The 19,449-nt window shown below is 37.8% G+C and overlaps 7 protein-coding genes across 8 annotated transcripts; 2 read left to right on the top strand and 5 right to left on the bottom strand.

Annotated features, from left to right (window-relative positions):
- LOC104725705 (zinc finger CCCH domain-containing protein 63) lies at positions 653–3,540 on the top strand. Its single transcript, XM_010444407.2, has 8 exons — positions 653–1,614; positions 1,942–2,031; positions 2,153–2,254; positions 2,353–2,499; positions 2,592–2,711; positions 2,793–2,852; positions 2,951–3,048; positions 3,129–3,540. Exons 1-8 carry the CDS (start codon positions 1,048–1,050, stop codon positions 3,271–3,273), a joined length of 1,329 nt encoding a protein of 442 aa, XP_010442709.1. The 5' UTR covers positions 653–1,047; the 3' UTR covers positions 3,274–3,540.
- Positions 3,513–5,196, bottom strand: LOC104725706 (sorbitol dehydrogenase). The gene is made up of 5 exons (XM_010444408.2): positions 4,962–5,196; positions 4,795–4,862; positions 4,177–4,704; positions 3,897–4,084; positions 3,513–3,803 (listed from the first exon to the last, which is right to left on the bottom strand). Exons 1-5 carry the CDS (start codon positions 5,077–5,079, stop codon positions 3,611–3,613), a joined length of 1,095 nt encoding a protein of 364 aa, XP_010442710.1. The 5' UTR covers positions 5,080–5,196; the 3' UTR covers positions 3,513–3,610.
- Positions 5,461–6,938, bottom strand: LOC104728812. The gene is made up of 3 exons (XM_010447741.2): positions 6,914–6,938; positions 5,961–6,178; positions 5,461–5,882 (listed from the first exon to the last, which is right to left on the bottom strand). The coding sequence occupies exons 1-3, from the start codon at positions 6,936–6,938 to the stop codon at positions 5,769–5,771; spliced, it is 357 nt and encodes a 118-aa protein (XP_010446043.1). The 3' UTR covers positions 5,461–5,768.
- On the top strand, positions 8,350–11,168 carry LOC104725703 (protein HOTHEAD-like). Its single transcript, XM_010444404.2, has 5 exons — positions 8,350–8,514; positions 8,622–9,263; positions 9,695–10,095; positions 10,194–10,765; positions 10,848–11,168. The coding sequence occupies exons 1-5, from the start codon at positions 8,433–8,435 to the stop codon at positions 10,909–10,911; spliced, it is 1,761 nt and encodes a 586-aa protein (XP_010442706.1). The 5' UTR covers positions 8,350–8,432; the 3' UTR covers positions 10,912–11,168.
- Positions 11,086–12,620, bottom strand: LOC104725704 (DNA-directed RNA polymerases II, IV and V subunit 6A). Its single transcript, XM_010444406.2, has 6 exons — positions 12,469–12,620; positions 12,098–12,131; positions 11,839–12,008; positions 11,578–11,629; positions 11,407–11,474; positions 11,086–11,294 (listed from the first exon to the last, which is right to left on the bottom strand). The coding sequence occupies exons 1-6, from the start codon at positions 12,504–12,506 to the stop codon at positions 11,225–11,227; spliced, it is 432 nt and encodes a 143-aa protein (XP_010442708.1). The 5' UTR covers positions 12,507–12,620; the 3' UTR covers positions 11,086–11,224.
- LOC104725702 (protein HOTHEAD-like) lies at positions 12,942–15,149 on the bottom strand. Of its 2 annotated transcripts, XM_019232291.1 has the most exons (5): positions 15,028–15,149; positions 14,236–14,914; positions 13,748–14,148; positions 13,146–13,639; positions 12,942–13,067 (listed from the first exon to the last, which is right to left on the bottom strand). In XM_019232291.1, the coding sequence occupies exons 2-5, from the start codon at positions 14,537–14,539 to the stop codon at positions 12,947–12,949; spliced, it is 1,320 nt and encodes a 439-aa protein (XP_019087836.1). In that variant the 5' UTR covers positions 14,540–14,914; positions 15,028–15,149; the 3' UTR covers positions 12,942–12,946. The 2 variants fall into 2 exon arrangements, with proteins under 2 accessions (XP_019087836.1, XP_019087837.1); XM_019232292.1 differs by lacking the exon at positions 15,028–15,149 and having other exon boundaries at positions 14,236–14,982.
- LOC104725701 (protein HOTHEAD-like) lies at positions 15,883–18,317 on the bottom strand. The gene is made up of 4 exons (XM_019232293.1): positions 17,843–18,317; positions 16,960–17,360; positions 16,319–16,875; positions 15,883–16,219 (listed from the first exon to the last, which is right to left on the bottom strand). Exons 1-4 carry the CDS (start codon positions 18,126–18,128, stop codon positions 16,168–16,170), a joined length of 1,296 nt encoding a protein of 431 aa, XP_019087838.1. The 5' UTR covers positions 18,129–18,317; the 3' UTR covers positions 15,883–16,167.

The following is a 19,449-nucleotide window of genomic DNA, read 5'->3' as shown; positions in this document are numbered from 1 at the left end:
TCTCTTACACAATAGTCCTTCAACCACGTGGAAGGAGAAAAATGACTAAGAGAGTTTTCTGGACCAATTACACTAATAATATAACATACATTGTGGTCCTTCATACTTTTGTCAAACAAAAAGAAAAAAGTGTACAATATTTATTTGTGGCCTGCAACTTCTCACGGCTTTGTGTGGTAAAGGCCAGTCCTCCACACTGTCCAAATCATGCGTATCTTTCTCCACTGAGCAAACACTAAAAAAAGAGGTATTACTTGCTACCGTTTTCATTTTTGAAAAAAAAAACAAGTCTCCCTTCACTAGTTTTCTTCCTCTCTTTGAGTTGAGAAGACTATTATAAAATAATTATTAAATAAAATATATTTTTTTTTGAATAGAAAATAATATATATTATTTTCTAAAATAGTAGACTTTTAATATATGATTTTTTTTTTAAAGGAAAGATAGCAATAAAAAATTGTATAGCAAAAAGTTCAAAGACCTAAAAAAGCCAATGAACTTCCTCAAATCAACCGGGTTTTGTTGTTCCGGTCTAAATCAGAACCGGTTTCAACCGAGTTTAAACATTAAAAAGGTAATTTTGTAAAATAGACCCATCATAGGGGTAAAATTATAATTACACAATAGACGTCAAGCTGACGCGACTGTTGTTTCACTTTCTTTCTTCTTTCTCTCTCTCTCTACTAGTTCTGTCCTCTCCACGAAGATCCCCGAAAAGCTTATAAACCAAAACCAAAATCCAAATCCACTTCAAGTTCTTCTCTTTTTCTCTCCATTCATTAAATTCACAGTTCACACATTCACAACAATCCCAAATTTTTATAATTTCAACACTACTTGTTCGAGATTCTTTTTTTTTTTTGGTAATTAATTTTTCTAGGGTTTTCTCCAATTTTGCCGCTTGATTTAATCTATCCGTGATCAGGTTTTTGAAACAACCTATAGAGCTAAAGTCCTGTTCTTTCTTGTATTAATTTGTCTCCGTTGCTGGTGTTGTTGTTGTTGTAATCTATAGAGAGAGAGAGAGAGGAGCCAATAAAAAAAAACATGGATTTTGATTTGAACGGAGGAAACAAACGAGTCTTCAATAGACTCGGCGGCGGCGGAGGTGGCGGTGGTGGTGGGTCAAATCGTTCGATGGCACCAACGGATACAAGACAAAAGGTTTGTTTCCACTGGCGAGCTGGGCGTTGTAATCGTTCTCCTTGCCCTTATTTACATAGAGAATTACCGGGTCCTGGTCCGGGTCAAGGTCAGGGTCCGGGTTATACGAACAAAAGGGTCGCTGAGGAATCTGGTTTTGCGGGTCCGAGTCATCGGAGAGGACCTGGGTTTAACGGGAACTCGAGTAGTAGCTGGGGGAGGTTTGGTGGGAACAGAACGGTGACGAAGACTGAGAAAGTTTGCAACTTTTGGGTAGATGGGAATTGCAGTTATGGTGATAAGTGTAGATACTTGCATTGTTGGAGTAAAGGAGATAGCTTCTCGTTGTTGACTCAGCTTGATGGTCATGAGAAGCTTGTTAGTGGTATTGCTTTGCCTTCTGGCTCTGATAAGCTTTATACTGGGAGTAAAGATGAGTCCTTGCGTGTTTGGGATTGTGCTTCTGGACAGGTATGGTTTTGCTCAAAGTACCTTTTTTTGTTTTAAGCTAGATTTGTGTGGTTAGGATGTAGAGTAGCTAACTTGAGAACCATGTTTGATGGATTGTTTAACGAATTGTTATCATTGTTTGGTTAAGATGTAGAGTGTATCAACAGAATCACAAGTAGAGTAATGAGTACAGATATACTGATGGCAATTGGTGTCTTAGTTGTCACATTAGGAAAAGAAGTGTCTAATTCGGTGATCCTGATCGTAGATGAGGATTGCATTACCGAACTTGTGAAAGTCTTTATCAAGTTTACTTACTGTGGATTTTGTTGTTTTCTCTTTGATTAGTGTACAGGAGTACTCAAACTTGGTGGGGAAGTTGGCTGTGTGCTTAGTGAAGGGCCGTGGCTATTGGTTGGCATGCCAAATCTTGTCAAGGCAAGTTCTCAGAATGATTCCTCTTAGCAGTACTTTTCTTTGACTGTCACAATAGATATCGAGGAACCCTTCGTAGATGCTTGTTGGGTAATATCTCATTGACTCATTGTTGTTGATACAGGCGTGGAATATTGAAACCAATGCAGACCAGAGTCTAAATGGACCTGTTGGCCAAGTGTATTCTCTTGTTGTGGGAACTGATCTTCTCTTCGCTGGTACACAGGTAAGATTCCAAGTGATTTTGTTTTTGTGTACTGAAATCTCTGCGAAATGTGGCGGCTTTTGGTATAGTAAGTCACAAGCTCTTTACTTTATATTCAGGATGGCTCTATTTTGGCATGGAGATATAATACTGCCACTAACTGCTTTGAACCAGCGGCGTCACTGACAGGCCACACACTTGCAGTTGTTACATTATATGTTGGGGCAAACAGACTTTATTCGGGTTCCATGGACAAATCTATAAAAGTAAGTACTTATATCATCATTGAATTTAAAACTCCCTTTTTTTGTTCGTTTGAGCTAATCTCTTTGGTTTATATGTTCTTTGTTTAATATAGGTTTGGAGCTTGGATAATCTGCAGTGTATACAAACACTCACGGATCATACATCAGTTGTGATGTCTCTCATTTGCTGGGATCAGTTTCTCTTGTCTTGTTCATTGGACAACACTGTTAAGGTTAATTCTTCTTTCTTTAACTTTATAACTTTTCTTGGAAATTTCGTTCTTCTCTCGTTGATGTGTGTCTTTCCACTGTAGATATGGGCTGCAGGCGAAGGTGGCAACTTGGAAGTGACATACACTCACAAAGAAGAACATGTATGGTTTCTCTTATCAATGTGTTACCCTCTCTTATGATCCCTATTCTATATGTAATGTAAACTGACAAATTTTGGTAATGTCTAAATTGGATTCAGGGAGTGTTAGCTTTATGTGGTGTACATGATGCAGAGGCCAAGCCAGTTTTGTTATGCTCTTGCAACGACAATACCTTGCGCCTCTACGACTTACCATCGTAAGACTTGCAACTTTTATGTCTGAATTCTTCAATTCTTCCTCTTTTGTTGGTTCTGATAGCTTAGCTTCGTTCATTAGATTTACGGAGAGGGGAAAAATCTTTGCAAAGCAAGAGATACGGGCGATCCAGATAGGTCCTGGGGGCATATTTTTCACGGGTGACGGAACTGGTCAAGTTAAAGTGTGGAAATGGTGCACTGAACCAACCACGGCTTCGTCTTGAGAAAGTTTGATGCGATCGTCAAAGAGTTGTTTTCTACGGATTTCTTGTACCATTATATATGGATCTGTTGAAATTTTTCTTTCTTGTTGAGGTCCTCCTAGTTAAAGCCACGGTCTGATGAGATGGACAGTGGCTAAGATCTTCTCATGTTGGGAGTTTTGAGACAGAATTGGGAGAATTTAGGTCCCTTTTTGTCCAATTTCAGCATTTGTCTTGTAACGTTTGGATTGTATGGTCAATTTGTCATAATGGATTATCTATTCATGAGAGATTCAGAGTTGATAACAAAGTTACAGAAGCATCATTATTACAGAAACTTAGAAAGCAAAGATTGTTTTCAGAGATTGAACATAACTTTGATGGCATTGCTCCCACGAGCACTGGTTTCAAAGGCGTCTTCCACTTCCTTCTGAGAGAAACCGAATCTGTGGGTTATGAGTGGCTTTACATCAATCTTACCACTTGTCAGGAACTCAAGACACAAAGGCCATGTGTTCTTGTACCTGAACACACCTACCACATCTACCTCCCTGTCTCAAAATAACACATTTACTTGTGGATCATGCGATTGTTTTCAAAGTTTCTTACCTTAATGGTTATTGTAAAAACTCAAAAGAGGTTACCTTGCAGCTGCAGGAGTGAGAGGGACAGTCATTATACCATGACCCATTCCAACAAGACAGACTTTACCACCACACCGAGTGGCTGCTAATGCTGTCGACATGGTTTTGTTAAAACCCGCACAATCGAATGTCACATCAATGTTTGACCCCATAGCTTTCTGAATTTGTTCAACCTCAGAACCAACATCCTGCAAAAGTGAAAGGGGACGGGTTCTTATCTTTAGACAATCAGCACACTTATGTTTCAGAAAGATTGACAAGTAAAAAAAGTGTAAAGAACCTCTAAGCTTGTTGTCACTTGAACAATCCCATCTGCACCGAGCTGTTTGGCTACAGCTAAACGGTTCTCATCAACATCCACAATAACAATTCTAGGCACACCGAAAGCCCGAGCGGCCAACATGGTGACAAGGCCAATAGGTCCAGCTCCCATTACCAATACATTTGTTTCAGGGCCAATTTCAGCTCGACGACAAGCATGCACACCAACACTTAGTGGTTCACACATTGCTCCTTCCTCCAAACTCACATTCTCAGGCAATTTGAAGCATAGATCCGCAGGGTGAACCACTTGGTTAGCTAGAGAGCCATGAACTGGTGGGGTTGCAAAGAACTTCATCTCTGGACAAAGGTTGTATCTTCCTTCCCTGCAGAGATTGCATCTCCAACAACTGATCCCAGGTTCAAGAGCAACACGGTCACCAACCACTAGATGTTTCACTTCTTCACCTACTTCTTCAATGATCCCAGCACATTCATGTCCAATCACCATTGGTTCTTTCACCACAAAATCCGCACATCTCATGGTCTTTTTTTTGGTAACATTTACACCAATCAAAACATGTCAAGAGCCATAAAAAAACGAACCAAAGTTTCTCTCTGATTATATCACAAGTACCTTAAGGTAATGAACATCACTTCCACATATACCAACGGCTTTCATCCTAACTCTCACATCATGAGGACCTTTGTATGAACATAAATCTATCAGTTTCCATGGCTTTTGGACGAAAGATCACAGGACAATCCAAATAAATTAAATCCCAGAGAAAATTATTGTCTTACCAACAGAAGGAAGAAGAAAAGGTTGGATCTTAAGGGTATTGATACCAACCAACCAAGCAGCCATGTTCTCTTCTCCAACCTTTGAGCCTTCTCCTTGAGACATCCCTCCTTTCCCCATAACTCTTTTCTCTACTATGCTCAGCTCAAAGCTCTCTCTATTGATCTCAGCTATTAGATAAAGGCAAAGCTTACCAGAACCAGAGCCTTAAAAGAATGATTAAGAAAATAAAAGGGAAAAATACAAGAACCAGATAAAACAAACACAAGCGGTGGGTGGCCTTTTAGAGTTTTTGGATAAAACCCATATGGTTAGTAATTTCTACGTTCTCATCATAAATCTCGTTTACCATTTTCTACTCTTCATCCAAATATAGACATGATAAGAACAGGTGCCTCTAAATAGCTTTTTAAGTTTTCAAGACGAGTTTGATTATAGGAAAACTAAAAGTATTTAAGGAAGATTGTTTCATTAACTTTGGCTGCCTTCTTTATATCAGAATTTGCAATTGCTACTGAGCTCTCTCACTTTGGTGAGTTCATCCCAACATATCAAGAACATAAATATGTTCTTGGTACACATATTTGTATGCCAAAACAAATGTGACCCAAACAAAAATTGTAACCCACACATATCGGGTTTCAATACTCAAGAGGGTTAAAGAAGAAAGGCTCTCTGGCTGGCTACATCTAGTACCACAATTATTCAAAAATTTACCCAAGATCTGTCCGAAGAAGTGAAGTAACCAGAAACGGCTCATCTCCCGGAAAGACAAAGAGAGGAACGAACGCGTAAAGCAGTGAATATGATCATGACTCGTAAACCTCGGGAAGACGAAGACCTACACTCGCTGCAGATTTATTAAGTACTCGTTTCATCTCTTCAGTTCTATCAACCGCAATGTTGTATGAGAACAGCAAATCCTACAATAACAAGTTTACATTGATCAGTTAGATATATAGATCATGCTTCCTAGTAACAAATAAATAAAAAGACTTCACCTTGTGAGAATGAATGCTATTGAGAAGAAAAGCGTAGTTGCGGGCAAGGTTCATCTTCTCCGAGTTTGCAGCATTTTTCCTAAACTCTTGCTTAACAAAGTCTACGAAATGAGCCTTGTGGTCTTCTTTACCAATATGTTTCACCACTGCTTTGAGTAGGTCACGGTATACTTTAGCAGCTTTAACTACTTCACACTCATCTTCTTCTTCTTCTTCACCTTATAAACACATTTCAAATACACACACATAAATAAATTAGGGTTACGACTCCAAATCGATTTCATTATACTATCAGAGATAATCTCATTCTAGTGCGATTAACATAGCTAGTTCACTAATTAAGATCAAAATCAACAGACGAACGAGTTCAAAATCCCACAGCAAAAAAGGACAAATCGAAACAAAACGATGATTGAACGCAATCGAGATCGAATTGGGATACTAATGAATCTTAAGGATGTTTAAAATCGAGCTTGTTCAGTAGAAGAAGTGAGAAGAAGCTTACTCTAGATTCTCGCCGGCGCTGATCTGATCGGATAAAGTAGAAATCGGAAGTGAAGAAGAAGAAGAAGAAGCTCAGAACTAAACTTTAACTAAATTACGTAATGGGCTTATAGAAGCAGCACAAGCCCAAAATGTTGAGTAATAATTAGCCCAAAACTTGGCCTACTCTTTCCTCTTGTAAGTTGCAACTAAAGATATTTGAAATCTTCTCTTTATTCCTCTTACGCTTTGAATGGTTATATAATCTGCTCCAGATATGGAGTTTTTGAAAAGTAAAATAAAAAATGCGGACTAACTATAAATTTATAATGGTATGAAATTGTATGCTTAGATGCATACTAATATGGAGATTTTTAATATGCAACAATGTATACTGATACGCAATGGTGAATGATAAATTAAGTGTGAACTAGTCTAATTTTAATCGGGTCTGGAGCAAATTATATAACCATTCAAAGCGTTAGTCTTCTCCATACTATGGTCCAATGTTTTACATACCAAAATATTGGTATACATAGTCCAGTCTACACCATACCATACAACCATTCAAAACCTTAATAATCACAAATTCTTTTACTTTTATGATGGTTGTATTTGTAAAAAACCCTGTATTTGGCTGTTTTCATAACCTTTCAGCAATTCTAATTTCTAAAGGCTTTTCGTAGAAATTAAAAGAGATATATCGTGTAACAAAAATGTGTCAGTCCACTCGTTTTTTTTAAAACAAATTAAGTTGAAAATCTATAAAACTTAACAAATAACTTTGAAGTTTTCGAAAAAAATCCACTAAAAATACAAAGAGAATTGGAAAAACAAAAAAAAAAGAGAAACAAGAAAACAACGAAATTAAATTTTCAAACAAAAAAAATCAGTAAATTGAGGCCCGGCAACAAAAGGTAGGCTCAGAAAAGTTAGATAGATCGATCGGTAGATGTCATTCCAACGTTACTCGATACGTTTAGATCCCTGAACCACTAAATCCATCATAACTCATAAACATTCCCATGAATAGATTACTATATAATTCAGTTAATGAAAAATGCACGTTTTTTATAAGCAAAAACTTTAATAAAGAGAATTGGATAAACGTATCCCTTATATATAAACAAAGTAGTGGGCAGTCCGTAGTTGGAGCTAACTTCTTTCTATTTTTGACGGTGTTGTGAACTTTGTTATGCTCTCAGTCTTAGACATATACCAAGTTCAAACTTGTAACGAAATTAGCAATTAAGTGACTTTTGCATAACTCATTAACTCCTATTTCTCTTAACAAGGGACATTAGTACATTCCCCAACTGGCAACTGCTTATTTTGTATTTCGTAATAAATTTATGGAATTTGGGTAGATAGATAGCACATTTTGAATAGTACTGTTTCATATACAAATTTACACATAAAACTGTCATCGTATTTTAACTATCTATGTAGATTTTGATAGATCTACATATTAATGATAAACCTATATTGCTATAAAATACATGCAAAATGTGTTTCAAATGTCTTCTTGTGTGGTATATAATTTGTAAAAAGAAGTAGTGCACTAAGATTTTTTATGCATGTTGTCATTACTCATTAGTAGGTGGTTGGGATAAGATCTTTACATGTAAGAGAATAAACGAATACTAAATTGTTGATGAGTCAAGACTTTCATGGAACAGTAATATTATTTTTGTAACTTCATATATATTACGATTGAGGAAATTTATATAGTTGCAAAAAGATTCACATAACTAGAAACAAGAACATCCCTTCTTTAATTTAAAAAAAACAAAAAAAATTAACCAAGACCCTAAAATCTTTGAATGTATCTAGGACCAATAAATAAGTGTTGGTGAACCATAAAAGCTTCCTCTCATAAAGACGAACGAAAAGAGGCTCATGCATCATCTTATATAAACTCTATCAAACCTATTCTTATTTTTTGTTCTAATCTAAATATAAAAGATTCAAACATAATCTTTCACCGTAATGGGTTTACAAATATTATGGTTAGGTCGCATTGTTCTCGTCGTAACATTCATCTCCCATGCCTTGTGTTTTCCAGATCAAGGTATTGTTTTTTTTACGTATCACTCAATGTGTGACGATATATATTAATTAGCATTTTGAAACTTATCGTATTAATAAATAGTGAAAATTGTTATTTTTTACGTGAAGCTGGCTATTACAGTTTTATGAAAGATGCAATACTTGCACCAATGTTCGCTCGGTTCGACTACATAATCATCGGAGGAGGAACCTCCGGTTGCGCGTTAGCCGCAACGCTATCTCAAAACGCTAGCGTTTTGGTTCTCGAACGAGGCGGCGCTCCTTACGATAATCCGACGGCCACAGATATCGGAAACTTCGCCAACACACTCTCAAACACATCTCCCAAATCGTGGTCGCAGCTTTTTGTATCCGAGGACGGAGTTTACAACACACGTGCCCGCGTCCTCGGTGGAGGCTCGGTGTTAAACGCCGGATTCTACACACGTGCGGGAGATGAGTACGTGAAGGAGGCTGAGTGGAAGAGCGATGAAGTTGAAGCTGCTTATGAGTGGGTCGAGAAAAAAATAGCGTTTCAACCGCCCATGATGGGATGGCAAACGGCGTTAAAAGATGGGCTTTTAGAGGCTGGTGAGTTTCCGTATAATGGTTTCACGTACGATCATATCAACGGGACTAAGGTCGGTGGTACGATCTTTGACCGTGCTGGTCATAGACACACTGCGGCTGATTTGTTGGAATATGCTAAGCCGGAGACCATTGTTGTCTACTTGCACGCTTCTGTTCACAAGATTCTCTTCACCACCAAAGGTATTTGATTCTTTTACACATTTGTTTTTTGTTTATGTCTTTATAGAAACGGTCATCTATATAATTAGGGTGGTCATATAAACCATATTAAGCTGTTGTATACACTCCATCCGTTTCATAATATAAGATGTTTAGAGAAATATTTTTGTTTCATAATATAGGATGTTTTCAAGTTTTTATTCAACTTTTAGATTAATTTCATATTTTATGTTATGTAGTATTGTGTATGATTGGTTAAACTTTTTTAAAGTAGTTATTTCTTAATATGCGTGTTTTAGCTCTATATTTTGAAACGGAGAGGATATTAAAAAATGAGAGCTTTAAGTATGTAGTTGGGGTAGTCATCAATACACTATACAGTTTAGATTTAGTTTGGTTTGGTTTTATATGTCCACTTCCACTAAAAGATACAAAAACTACGTTTTGGACAGGAAGGCCAAGGCCAAAAGCATACGGAGTTATATTTCAAGACGCAAACGGAGTGTTACACAAGGTAGAGTTAGAGAAGAACGCAATGAACGAGGTGATTTTGTCCGCGGGTGCTATCGGGAGCCCGCAGTTGTTGATGCTGAGCGGCATAGGTCCAACGGCTCATCTCGCGGCTCACGGGATTAAACCCGTGGTCTTAGACCATCCGATGGTAGGGCAAGGGATGGGAGATAATCCGATGAATGCAATCTTTATTCCTTCTCCTACGCCTGTCGAGGTTTCTCTAATACAAGTCGTTGGGATCACAAAGTTTGATAGTTACATTGAAGGAGCAAGTGGCGTCATCTTCACTTATAGTTGGACCCGTAAATTTTTCGATGGTGTTTTGAACTATTTCAACGAGGTATAATATAAATATACTATTAACACATTTTATGTTATCAAACTATTCTTTATACTTATGAAACTATATGTTAAATCTGTCTTCTTTCGTTGTGTAAGATGCAGGCAAGTCGTACTGCTAGTACCACATCTCCAACATTGTCGACCCAGTCCATTACAGATTTTTTCAAATCCATGGATCCTCTATTGAATGCGACCACGAGAGCCGGTTTGATCCTTCAGAAAATCGCAGGACCGGTCTCGAGAGGTCATTTGGAGCTAAGGAACACAAATCCAGATGATAATCCTTCAGTGAGGTTCAACTACTATCAAGATCCAGAGGATCTAAAGAAATGTGTTGAAGGGATCAACACCATTATTAAAGTGATCAGTTCCAAGGCATTCTCCAAATTCAAGTACCCGGACGCGACCATAAAAGGCCTGCTCGATTTAATACTTAGCGTTCCCACCAATCTAAGGCCGAGGCACTTAACCTCATCATTCAATTTGAAGCAGTTTTGCTTCGACACTGTGATGACTATATGGCATTACCATGGAGGTTGCCAAGTTGGAAGAGTGGTTGACAAGAATTACAGAGTCTTAGGCCTTGATTCATTAAGGGTCATTGATGGATCCACATTTCTCAAGTCTCCTGGGACTAACCCTCAAGCTACTGTTATGATGCTTGGAAGGTAAATGCATAAACCAAATAATGGAATGATCCAAAATATGTTCCAAGATTTGATTAACTGAATGTCTTCATGTTATGTGTAGGTATATGGGCCAAAGGATTCTTCAAGAGAGGGCAACTTACCGCAAAAAGGATGATGAATCATAAGATATTACTTAGAGACATTTGCTTTGAAAAATCTTGATCTTGGAATTGATTTAATCAAATGTATGATGAACTTAAATAGGCTGAATGTGTACATCTGTCCATGTTCTGTTTCTATTATGTATAATAATGCTGGAACTACTGAACTTTGGGACTTCTGGTTTTTGCAAAGTCTCGGAATATAAAAACCAACAACTAAGTCGGCAGTACACATAAGTTTCAGTGATTAAAGTATCAGAGATTTAACATCCATATGAGGGCAAAAGCAAGCAAAATACATACAGAGTTCTCTCTCTCTCACTTTCTGGTCAGATTCTCAATCACCACCGACTTGACGCTTCCATGAGTCTTCAACGATCAGTTCATCAACTCCCCATTCCTCGAAACTGAGTCAGAGTCATACAGTTAGTCACAAGAGAAGAAGAGATCAAAGTGATTGAAGAGAAGAATATAAGCTCAAAAACTCTGAATTTTGATGAAGATTGTTGCAATGTTCACCTTCCATCAGGTAGATAGCGTCTGATAGTGAATGGAATCTTCCTTTGCCTAAGCTCCTTCATTGCAATCTAAAGCCAAATCATAATAAATTAGCTCAAGCCTTCGATATATCTAAGTTTACTGACAAACAGAACATGTCAGAAAACAACAACAAGGAAGGAAATAGCATACTTCAAGAGGATCAGTCTCACCCTCTAGCTCGACCATGACAGGAGCATTCATGCTGTATCAGACAAAAACCAGTAAATCAAACTTTTCGAGCCTTCTTGACAGTACAAAGATTGGTCTAAGTCTAACTAACCAAGTACTCTCAACAAGGTTTTTACAAAAATGATGATAATTTCTTGACAAAATGAAGACCTCCTAGATAAGGAATACATAGTTGTGATGATACTCATGAAATTTGAAGGGGAAGAAACAAAAGAACCATACCTAATCTGCAAAGCACGAGTGCCGAGGATACGTGCACGCTCATACTTGGTCATAAACTTGGACGTTTTCCGTGGACGTTGTACAGCTTCCGTTTCAACCTTATCTTCTGTTTCAATTGGCTCACCATTGATATCCTCCTCTTTCATATCAGCATCTTCCTCTACTCCTTCCTACACACACAACAATCAGAAAACAGAAGGTTGTATCAATAATAAGCAACATCAATGTCTCTTCTACAAAGAAAGAAACTTTAGCTTACTTCAATCTCTGGCTCCACTGGCTCATCCTCATATCTGCAATTGAAAGTCACACAATCAAACAATTAGTAAGAATTCAGTCTGAGATTTCACAAGAAAAAAAGCGCCTTGCTTTTTTTTCTCAATCAAACGCCGATGAAATTAGGGTTTCTACCTTAAATGCTAAGCCGAACAAAACCGAAGCTAAAGGTTTCATCGGAGGAAACCCATTTATAAAAACTGTTAATTTAGAGACAATAGACTAATCCAAATTTTGCTCTGAATTGTTTACGAATTCATCGAGAAAAAAAGATCGAATCTTTTTGAAATCGAGTCACAAAAAAAATGAATAGAGAGAGAGAGAGAGAGAGAGAGAGCAGGAGAGGAGAATTACCCCAAGTCATCGACTTCGTTGTAATCTTCGTCAGCCATTGTAGTCGACTTTTTTTAGAAATCGCTCTCCTCCTCCGCCTCGATGATAAACCCTAACAAATCGTTGACGATGGAGAGAGAGAATGCGTTTGCGTTGTGTTGATCCCACTCTGAATAAATTGATATTTATTCCGGTTTACTTATTGAACCGTCTGTTATTTCAAGCCCAATGTAGGCCCATATAAGCCCAGATCATGGTCTTGGTGCATATGAGCATCGAGTTAATGTGAGTAGCATGAAACGTCAGTGTTGTAATGTGGTTGGTGAAATGTAAAATGACCTGAAATTATATTTGTAATTTTGTATTTTTGAAATAGATTTAACAAGAAATTTATTAATATTTATTAGTAAATCATTATAATTAAATTAATATGGTTTTTATTTATGAAATATGTGATATACAATATACACTACTGATTANTTTTTTTTTTTTTTTTTTTTCAGATTTTCTTCTTGTTGGATGATGAATAGCAAATACTGGTTTCATCTTTAGTTGGAGAAGCGATCGAATCTTTTTCTCGCAAAGCAGCTCTCTCTCGAAGAATCCTTTGCCCCATGTACCTAAACATATAACACTTAAGTTCAACAATCATATCTCGAACAAATCATACATGATCATTTGGTATCAAGCGGTTTCACCTTCCGAGCATCATGACCGTGGCCTGTGGATTAGTTCCCGGAGACTTGAGAAATGTTGATCCATCAATGACCCTTAAGGCATCTATGCCTAAGACTTTGTAATCCTTGTCGACCACTCTTCCAACTTGGCAACCTCCATGGTAATGCCAAATAGTCATCACTGTGTCAATGCAAAACTGCGTCAAGTTGAACGTTGAGGTCTCGTGCCTTGGCCTCAGATTGATGGGAAGACCCAACATGACATTTAGCAGCTCACGTGCGGTCACACCTGGGTACTTGTACTTGGAGAAGGCCTTGGAGTTTATCACTTTAATAATTGTTTCAAGTCCCTTAACACATCTCTTAAGATCTTCTGGTTCTCGGTAGTAGTTGAATGTCACTGAAGGGTTATCATCTGGATTTAAGTTCCGGAGTTCTAAGTAACCTCTTGAGACCGGTCCGTCTACTTTGTGGAAGACCACGCCCGCATTTTCAATTATGTTCAATCGAAGCCTCTGCATGCATAATGCGTCGTGAAGAAAGGTACACATAAAGTCTCATGCATGATTTGAGTAACAAGTTATAATAACTTTTTAAGTGTATATATAATATATTGCATGTACCTGGTTGAGAAGATCCAACATACCATCGAATAATTTATGGGTCAAGTTAAAAGAGACGTTTAAGCCACTTCCTCCTTCAATGAAATCATAGAACTTAGTGATTCCAACGACCTGCACGAGGGACAGTTCTACAGGTTGAGGAGAAGGGACGATCGCAGCGTTCATCGGATTATCTCCCATCCCTTGCCCAACCATGGGTTGATCGAGGACCACCGTATCCACCCTATGGGACTCAAGATGAGCCTTAGGACCCACACCACTCATCATCAATAGTTGCGGGCTACCAATGGCTCCCGCAGACAAAATCACCTCGTTCATTGCGTTCTTTGCCAGCTCTGCCTTGTGGAACACTCCATTCTCGTCCTGATATACTATCCCGTACGCCTTAGGCCTCTCTCCTTCTGTCCAAAACAGAGTTTTCATATCCAAAGTTTATTAAAAAACAAAAGACAAAATGTGAATGTGAAACTATATAAACATCAAACTACCTCTAGTGGTGGTGAAGAGGATCTTGTGGACAAGAGCGTGCAAGTAGACAACAATCCCGTCCGGATTAGCATACGCTAACAGATTTGCAGCTGAGTGTCTATGGCCGGCAGGATCAAAGATCGTACCGCCGATCTTAGTCCCATTGATATGAAGGTACGTGAAACCGTTGTATGGAACCACTCCAGCTTCCAAAAGCCCATTTTTAAGTGCCGATTGCCATCCCATCACTTGTGGCTTGAACACAAGTTTCGTCTCGACCCACTGGTAAGCATCTTCCACTTCCTCATTGTCCCACTCAGCCATCTTCACGTAAGACTCCTCGGCACGTGAGTAAAACCCAGCGTTCAGCACCGAGTCTCCACCGAGGACGCGTGCACGATGGTTGTAAACGCCGTCCTCGGAGATGAAAAGCTGCGACCAAGCTTTTGGTGTGGTGTTTAAGAGTATGTTGGCGAAGTTTTCAATATTGGTAGCCGCAAGAGAGCCGCCGCCACCAAGTTATGCTCGCTTCGACTACATAGTCATAAGGAGAGCCGCCGCGTTCAAGAACCAAAACGTTAGCGTTTTGAGATAGCGTTGCGGCTATTGCACAACCGGAGGTTCCTCCTCCGATGACTATGTAGTCGAAGCGAGCATAACTTGGTGCTACTGTTGCATCTTTCATAAATCCGTAATTCCCTGTTTTGACATTAGACGATTTTTGAAAAATTAACATGACGTGACAGGTGGAATGTTATTGACATGTCCATGATGAATGGTAACTACTAATTAACCATTATATATGATTGTACCTTTATCGGAATAACATGGGCTGTGGAATATAAAAATGACCAGAATAAAACAAAAAATATGAAAATCCATTGCGCGCAGTTTAAGAGTAGATTCCCAATGTTCTATATCTTTTGGAGATTAAAAGAAACACTACTATATATAACAAGATGAGGTATGAGCCCTTTGTTCAAATTTGATTAGTTCCCCAATTTATGGGTTTTTTTCTTCTAACCAAACGATTTCGTACTGAGATACACACACACACACACACACACACACAAAATCAAGAAACCACAGTTATTACTTTTCTATTTTTTTTTTTTTTTTTGTAGCAAATAACATCGGAACATAAAAATATTATTATGTAAGATTATCCTTAATTTAACTATTAGGTTATGAGTAATTTTCTATATTTTATTTTTATATTAGCGTTAAATTTATCAAATATAAAATCAAACTTGTCCAAATTTAAAAACTAATTAACAAATAATTTATCTGCTCCTATTGCTATTTTCTTAATATCATTCAACTTTTGCCATTGAGTTAAAATTTCTCTTAAAACAGTTTATTTTAGAAAAACAAATAGTCAGTACGTACCATAATTAAACTGATTAAAGTCTTTATTGCTTCCTCTTAAAAGTTAAGACCAAAGAAAGGCATCAACTTAAGCTAACAATGTAACTTCAGATTATTTAAAAGATTAACACTTGTTTTGCAAATACTAAATAAGAAATGTTTGAGTTAAAAAGATAAATCAATAATCAACATCAATCACCACTCTCGTTCTTTGTAAATAACTTCACATCTTGTACAACACAAAACTACCAACGCAGCGTGAAGTGCCCGTCTTACCTTCGTATTCTTTTGGGGTTTCTTCCTTATCCGGTTTGTTATTTCCTCAGTTTGAGATTTTACCATTTCAATCCTAATACGATTTGTGGTTTAAATGTCTTTGTTTTGACAGGTACAAAAACTTTCGTCTCCTCTCTTACTCTTTCCCTTTTTGGTTCTTGTAATGCAATGTACTAACTACTAATCACCAACAAAATAAAAGCAAAATATTTTAAACCTAGTCACGACAGTTGGGCTCTCATTGTTTGATCCAGAAAGAATGCAAATTCACCTAGCAACAATCTCAATTTAGAACCTTAGGCTTCTTGCTATTTTTCGTGGAAAGCGGCCCTTTCCCTAAGAATTTTCTGCCCCATGTACCTAAACATAGTAGTCCAACAATCATTTTCCAACAAACATAGTAGTCCAACAATATAATCATATATTCCTTATGGATATTGTGATGGTTTTGGTGCTTACCTTCCGAGCATCATGACTGTGGCTTGGGGATTAGTCCCCGGAGACTTGAGAAATGTGGATCCATCAATGACCCTTAAGGCATCAATGCCTATGACATTGTAATTCTTGTCAACCACTCTTCCAACTTGGCAACCTCCATGGTAATGCCATATAGTCATCACAGTGTCGATGCAAAACTGCTTCAAGTCGAAAACTGAGCTCAAGTGCCTCGGCCTCAGATTGGTGGGAAGGCCCAACATGAGACCTAACAGTTCATGCCCGGTCACACCAGGGTACTTGTACTTCGAGAAAGCCTTGGAATTTATCACTTTAATAATGGTCTCAACCCCTTCAACACACTTGTTCAAATCCTCTGGTTCTTGATAGTAGTTGAATGTCACTGAAGGGTTATCGTGAGGGTTACTGTTCCGGAGCTCCATGTGTCCTCTCGAGGCTGGTCCATCTACCTTTTGGATTATTATACCCCCATTGATCATCACGTTCAATCCAAGATCCAAGGGTTTTAAAAAGTTTACGATAGACTTGGTCAGGACTTTCCTAGACGTAGTATGGCTTGTCTGCATAAACGTACCATAGTTAAATAAAAAAAATATAATCTTATAACTTATAAGCCTTTAAATATATTTATGTTATATATATACCTCGTTAAAAAGATTTAAAACACCATCGAAAAACCTACGGGTCAAATCAAAAGAGAGACTCAAACCACTTGCACCTTCGATGTAACTATCAAACTTTGTGATCCCAACAGCTTGTACAAGGGATACTTCTAAAGATTGAGGAGAAGGGATGAGTAAGGGGTTAAGGGGATTATCAGCCATTCCCTGCCCAACCATGGGGTAGTCTAGAACGAGTGGTTTCACGCCACGAGCAGCAAGATGGGCTTCAGGACCCACGCCACTCAGCATCAACAGTTGCGGACTACCCATGGCTCCAGCTGACAAAATCACTTCGTTCATTGCGTTATTTGCTAGCTCTACCTTGTGGAACACTCCATTTGCGTCTTCAAATATCACTTGGTACGCTTTTGGTTTTTGGCTACCTATTTTATTATATTTTAAAGATGATTTTTGTTTCAAGTAAATTTAACTAAGAATCATTCGTTAAATTAACTAAATCATAAATTAAGTGAAAACGAAAAAAAAAAGTCAATAAATCAGGTTGTCCATTAATACTTGACCATTCATTACTCGTAAACTATCAACCAATTCAATGTCTAGCTAGATTTTAAATATACTTTTTTTTTCTTTCAACAAACTATCATTGATTGGCTTAATTTAAAATTACTTACTCGTTTCTATATTTTAAAATTATTTTAACAAAATGCCTCTTTGTCTGGAAAAATAACGTTTTTTATGTTTTATTCTCTAGGCATATATTACAAATTTTATAAAGTGATATAACATAGAAAAAAAATGCTTTTAGAAAATCAAAAAATTAAAATCAGTTTATTCGATAAACCCCTAAACAAATGTGATTATGCCTACCCAAAAAAAAAAAAAAATGTGAATATGAATTGAGTACCTTTGGTGGTGAAGAGAATCTTGTGAACAGAAGCATGTAAGTAAACAACAATCGTGTCCGGATTAGCATATTCTAACAAATCCGCCGCCGTGTGTCTATGACCAGCATGGTCAAAGATTGTACCACCAATCTTTGTCCCGTAGATATGATCGTACGTGAAACCGTTGTCCGGAAACTCACCAGCCTCCAAAAGCCCATCTCTCAACGCGGATTGCCATCCCATTACTTGTGGCTCGAACACAAGTTTCTTCTCGACCCACTCGTAAGCAGCTTTCACTTCATCCATCTCCCACTCAGCTTCCTCCACGTAATCATCGCCCGCACGCGAGTAAAATCCTGCGTTTATCACCGAGCCTCCACCGAGGACACGTGGCCGTGTATTGTAAACGCCGTCCTCGGAGACGAAGAGCTGCGACCACGAATTCGGTGTGTTGCTTAAGAGTGTGTTGGCAAAGTTGCCAATATCACTGGCCGTGGGATTGTCATAGGGCGAGCCACCACGTTCAAGAACCAAAACACTAGCGTTTTGAGAGAGCGTTGCGGCTAATGCACAACCTGCGGTTCCTCCTCCGATGATTATGTAGTCGAAACGAGCTAGCTTTGGTGCCAACGTAGCATCTTTAATAAATGTATAATGCGCGGCTTTACACCCAAAACAAAATTAAAAGACATAAATATTGAAGTGAATACTACTAGAATCCAACATATCATCATCACACATTGAATGGTATCTATAGGAAAGCAATATTGTACCTTTCTCGGAATAACAAGAGCCATGGAAGATGAACACTACGACGAGAATATTACGGAATATATTATGAATACATGAGTAGATCGTCATTATACCACGGCAGTGCAATATTACTAATCAAAGCCGATTACTATATAACGGTCGATTGTAAATTAAATGTATATTACAAAAAGTCAAAGACAGATCTGCAAAGAGTTGTTTATAAAGTCATCCTATAACAAATTGACTAATAATGGTATATGCCATGTGAGGACGGAAGAAATGTTGTTGACATTAGTATACAAAAACAATAGAGATATAATCAAATTAATACACCACATGCATTATGCAATATATATACATTTGTATATAGTCATTACATTTTTATAGTTGTTAACATATTCTTGATAATTAATAGGAATTACACGTTCACGCTTCTTAAGCATCCAAATCCATGGACCATGATAATGCTGTGATTTTAAACTAAAGCCTCTCTCTATTCAATGATTAGGTGAATCCCGTATTACACGCAAGTATCTATATTTTCTTTGTAATAAGATGATGAGAAAAATATTTATAATCAGTATTTAGTTGAAATCGTTCTGTCGGCTTTTCTTTTATTCAACTAAACATATTTTAAACGACTCAACGACGTTTTTAGTTCATAGTGCTACAATACTTTGAACGATTGGTTTCGAAGAGCAATCATTTTATCGACAGTAACGTATGGTTAGCTGCAAATTTATCAAACAGGACTAAATTTATGAATTCGGTTGGCGTCTTGTACCACTACTAGTAGTCTACTACCGAGAGTGGTGAGCCTCAAGCACAACTCGGTAAGCGCTAACCGAACATATTCGTAACTCATGAGCGCCAC

Source organism: Camelina sativa, chromosome 11 (genome assembly GCF_000633955.1).
Source record: "Camelina sativa cultivar DH55 chromosome 11, Cs, whole genome shotgun sequence".
NCBI lineage: Eukaryota > Viridiplantae > Streptophyta > Magnoliopsida > Brassicales > Brassicaceae > Camelina > Camelina sativa.
The sequence above is the reverse complement of the archived record's forward strand: the minus strand, read 5'-3'. Positions and strand labels throughout refer to the sequence as shown.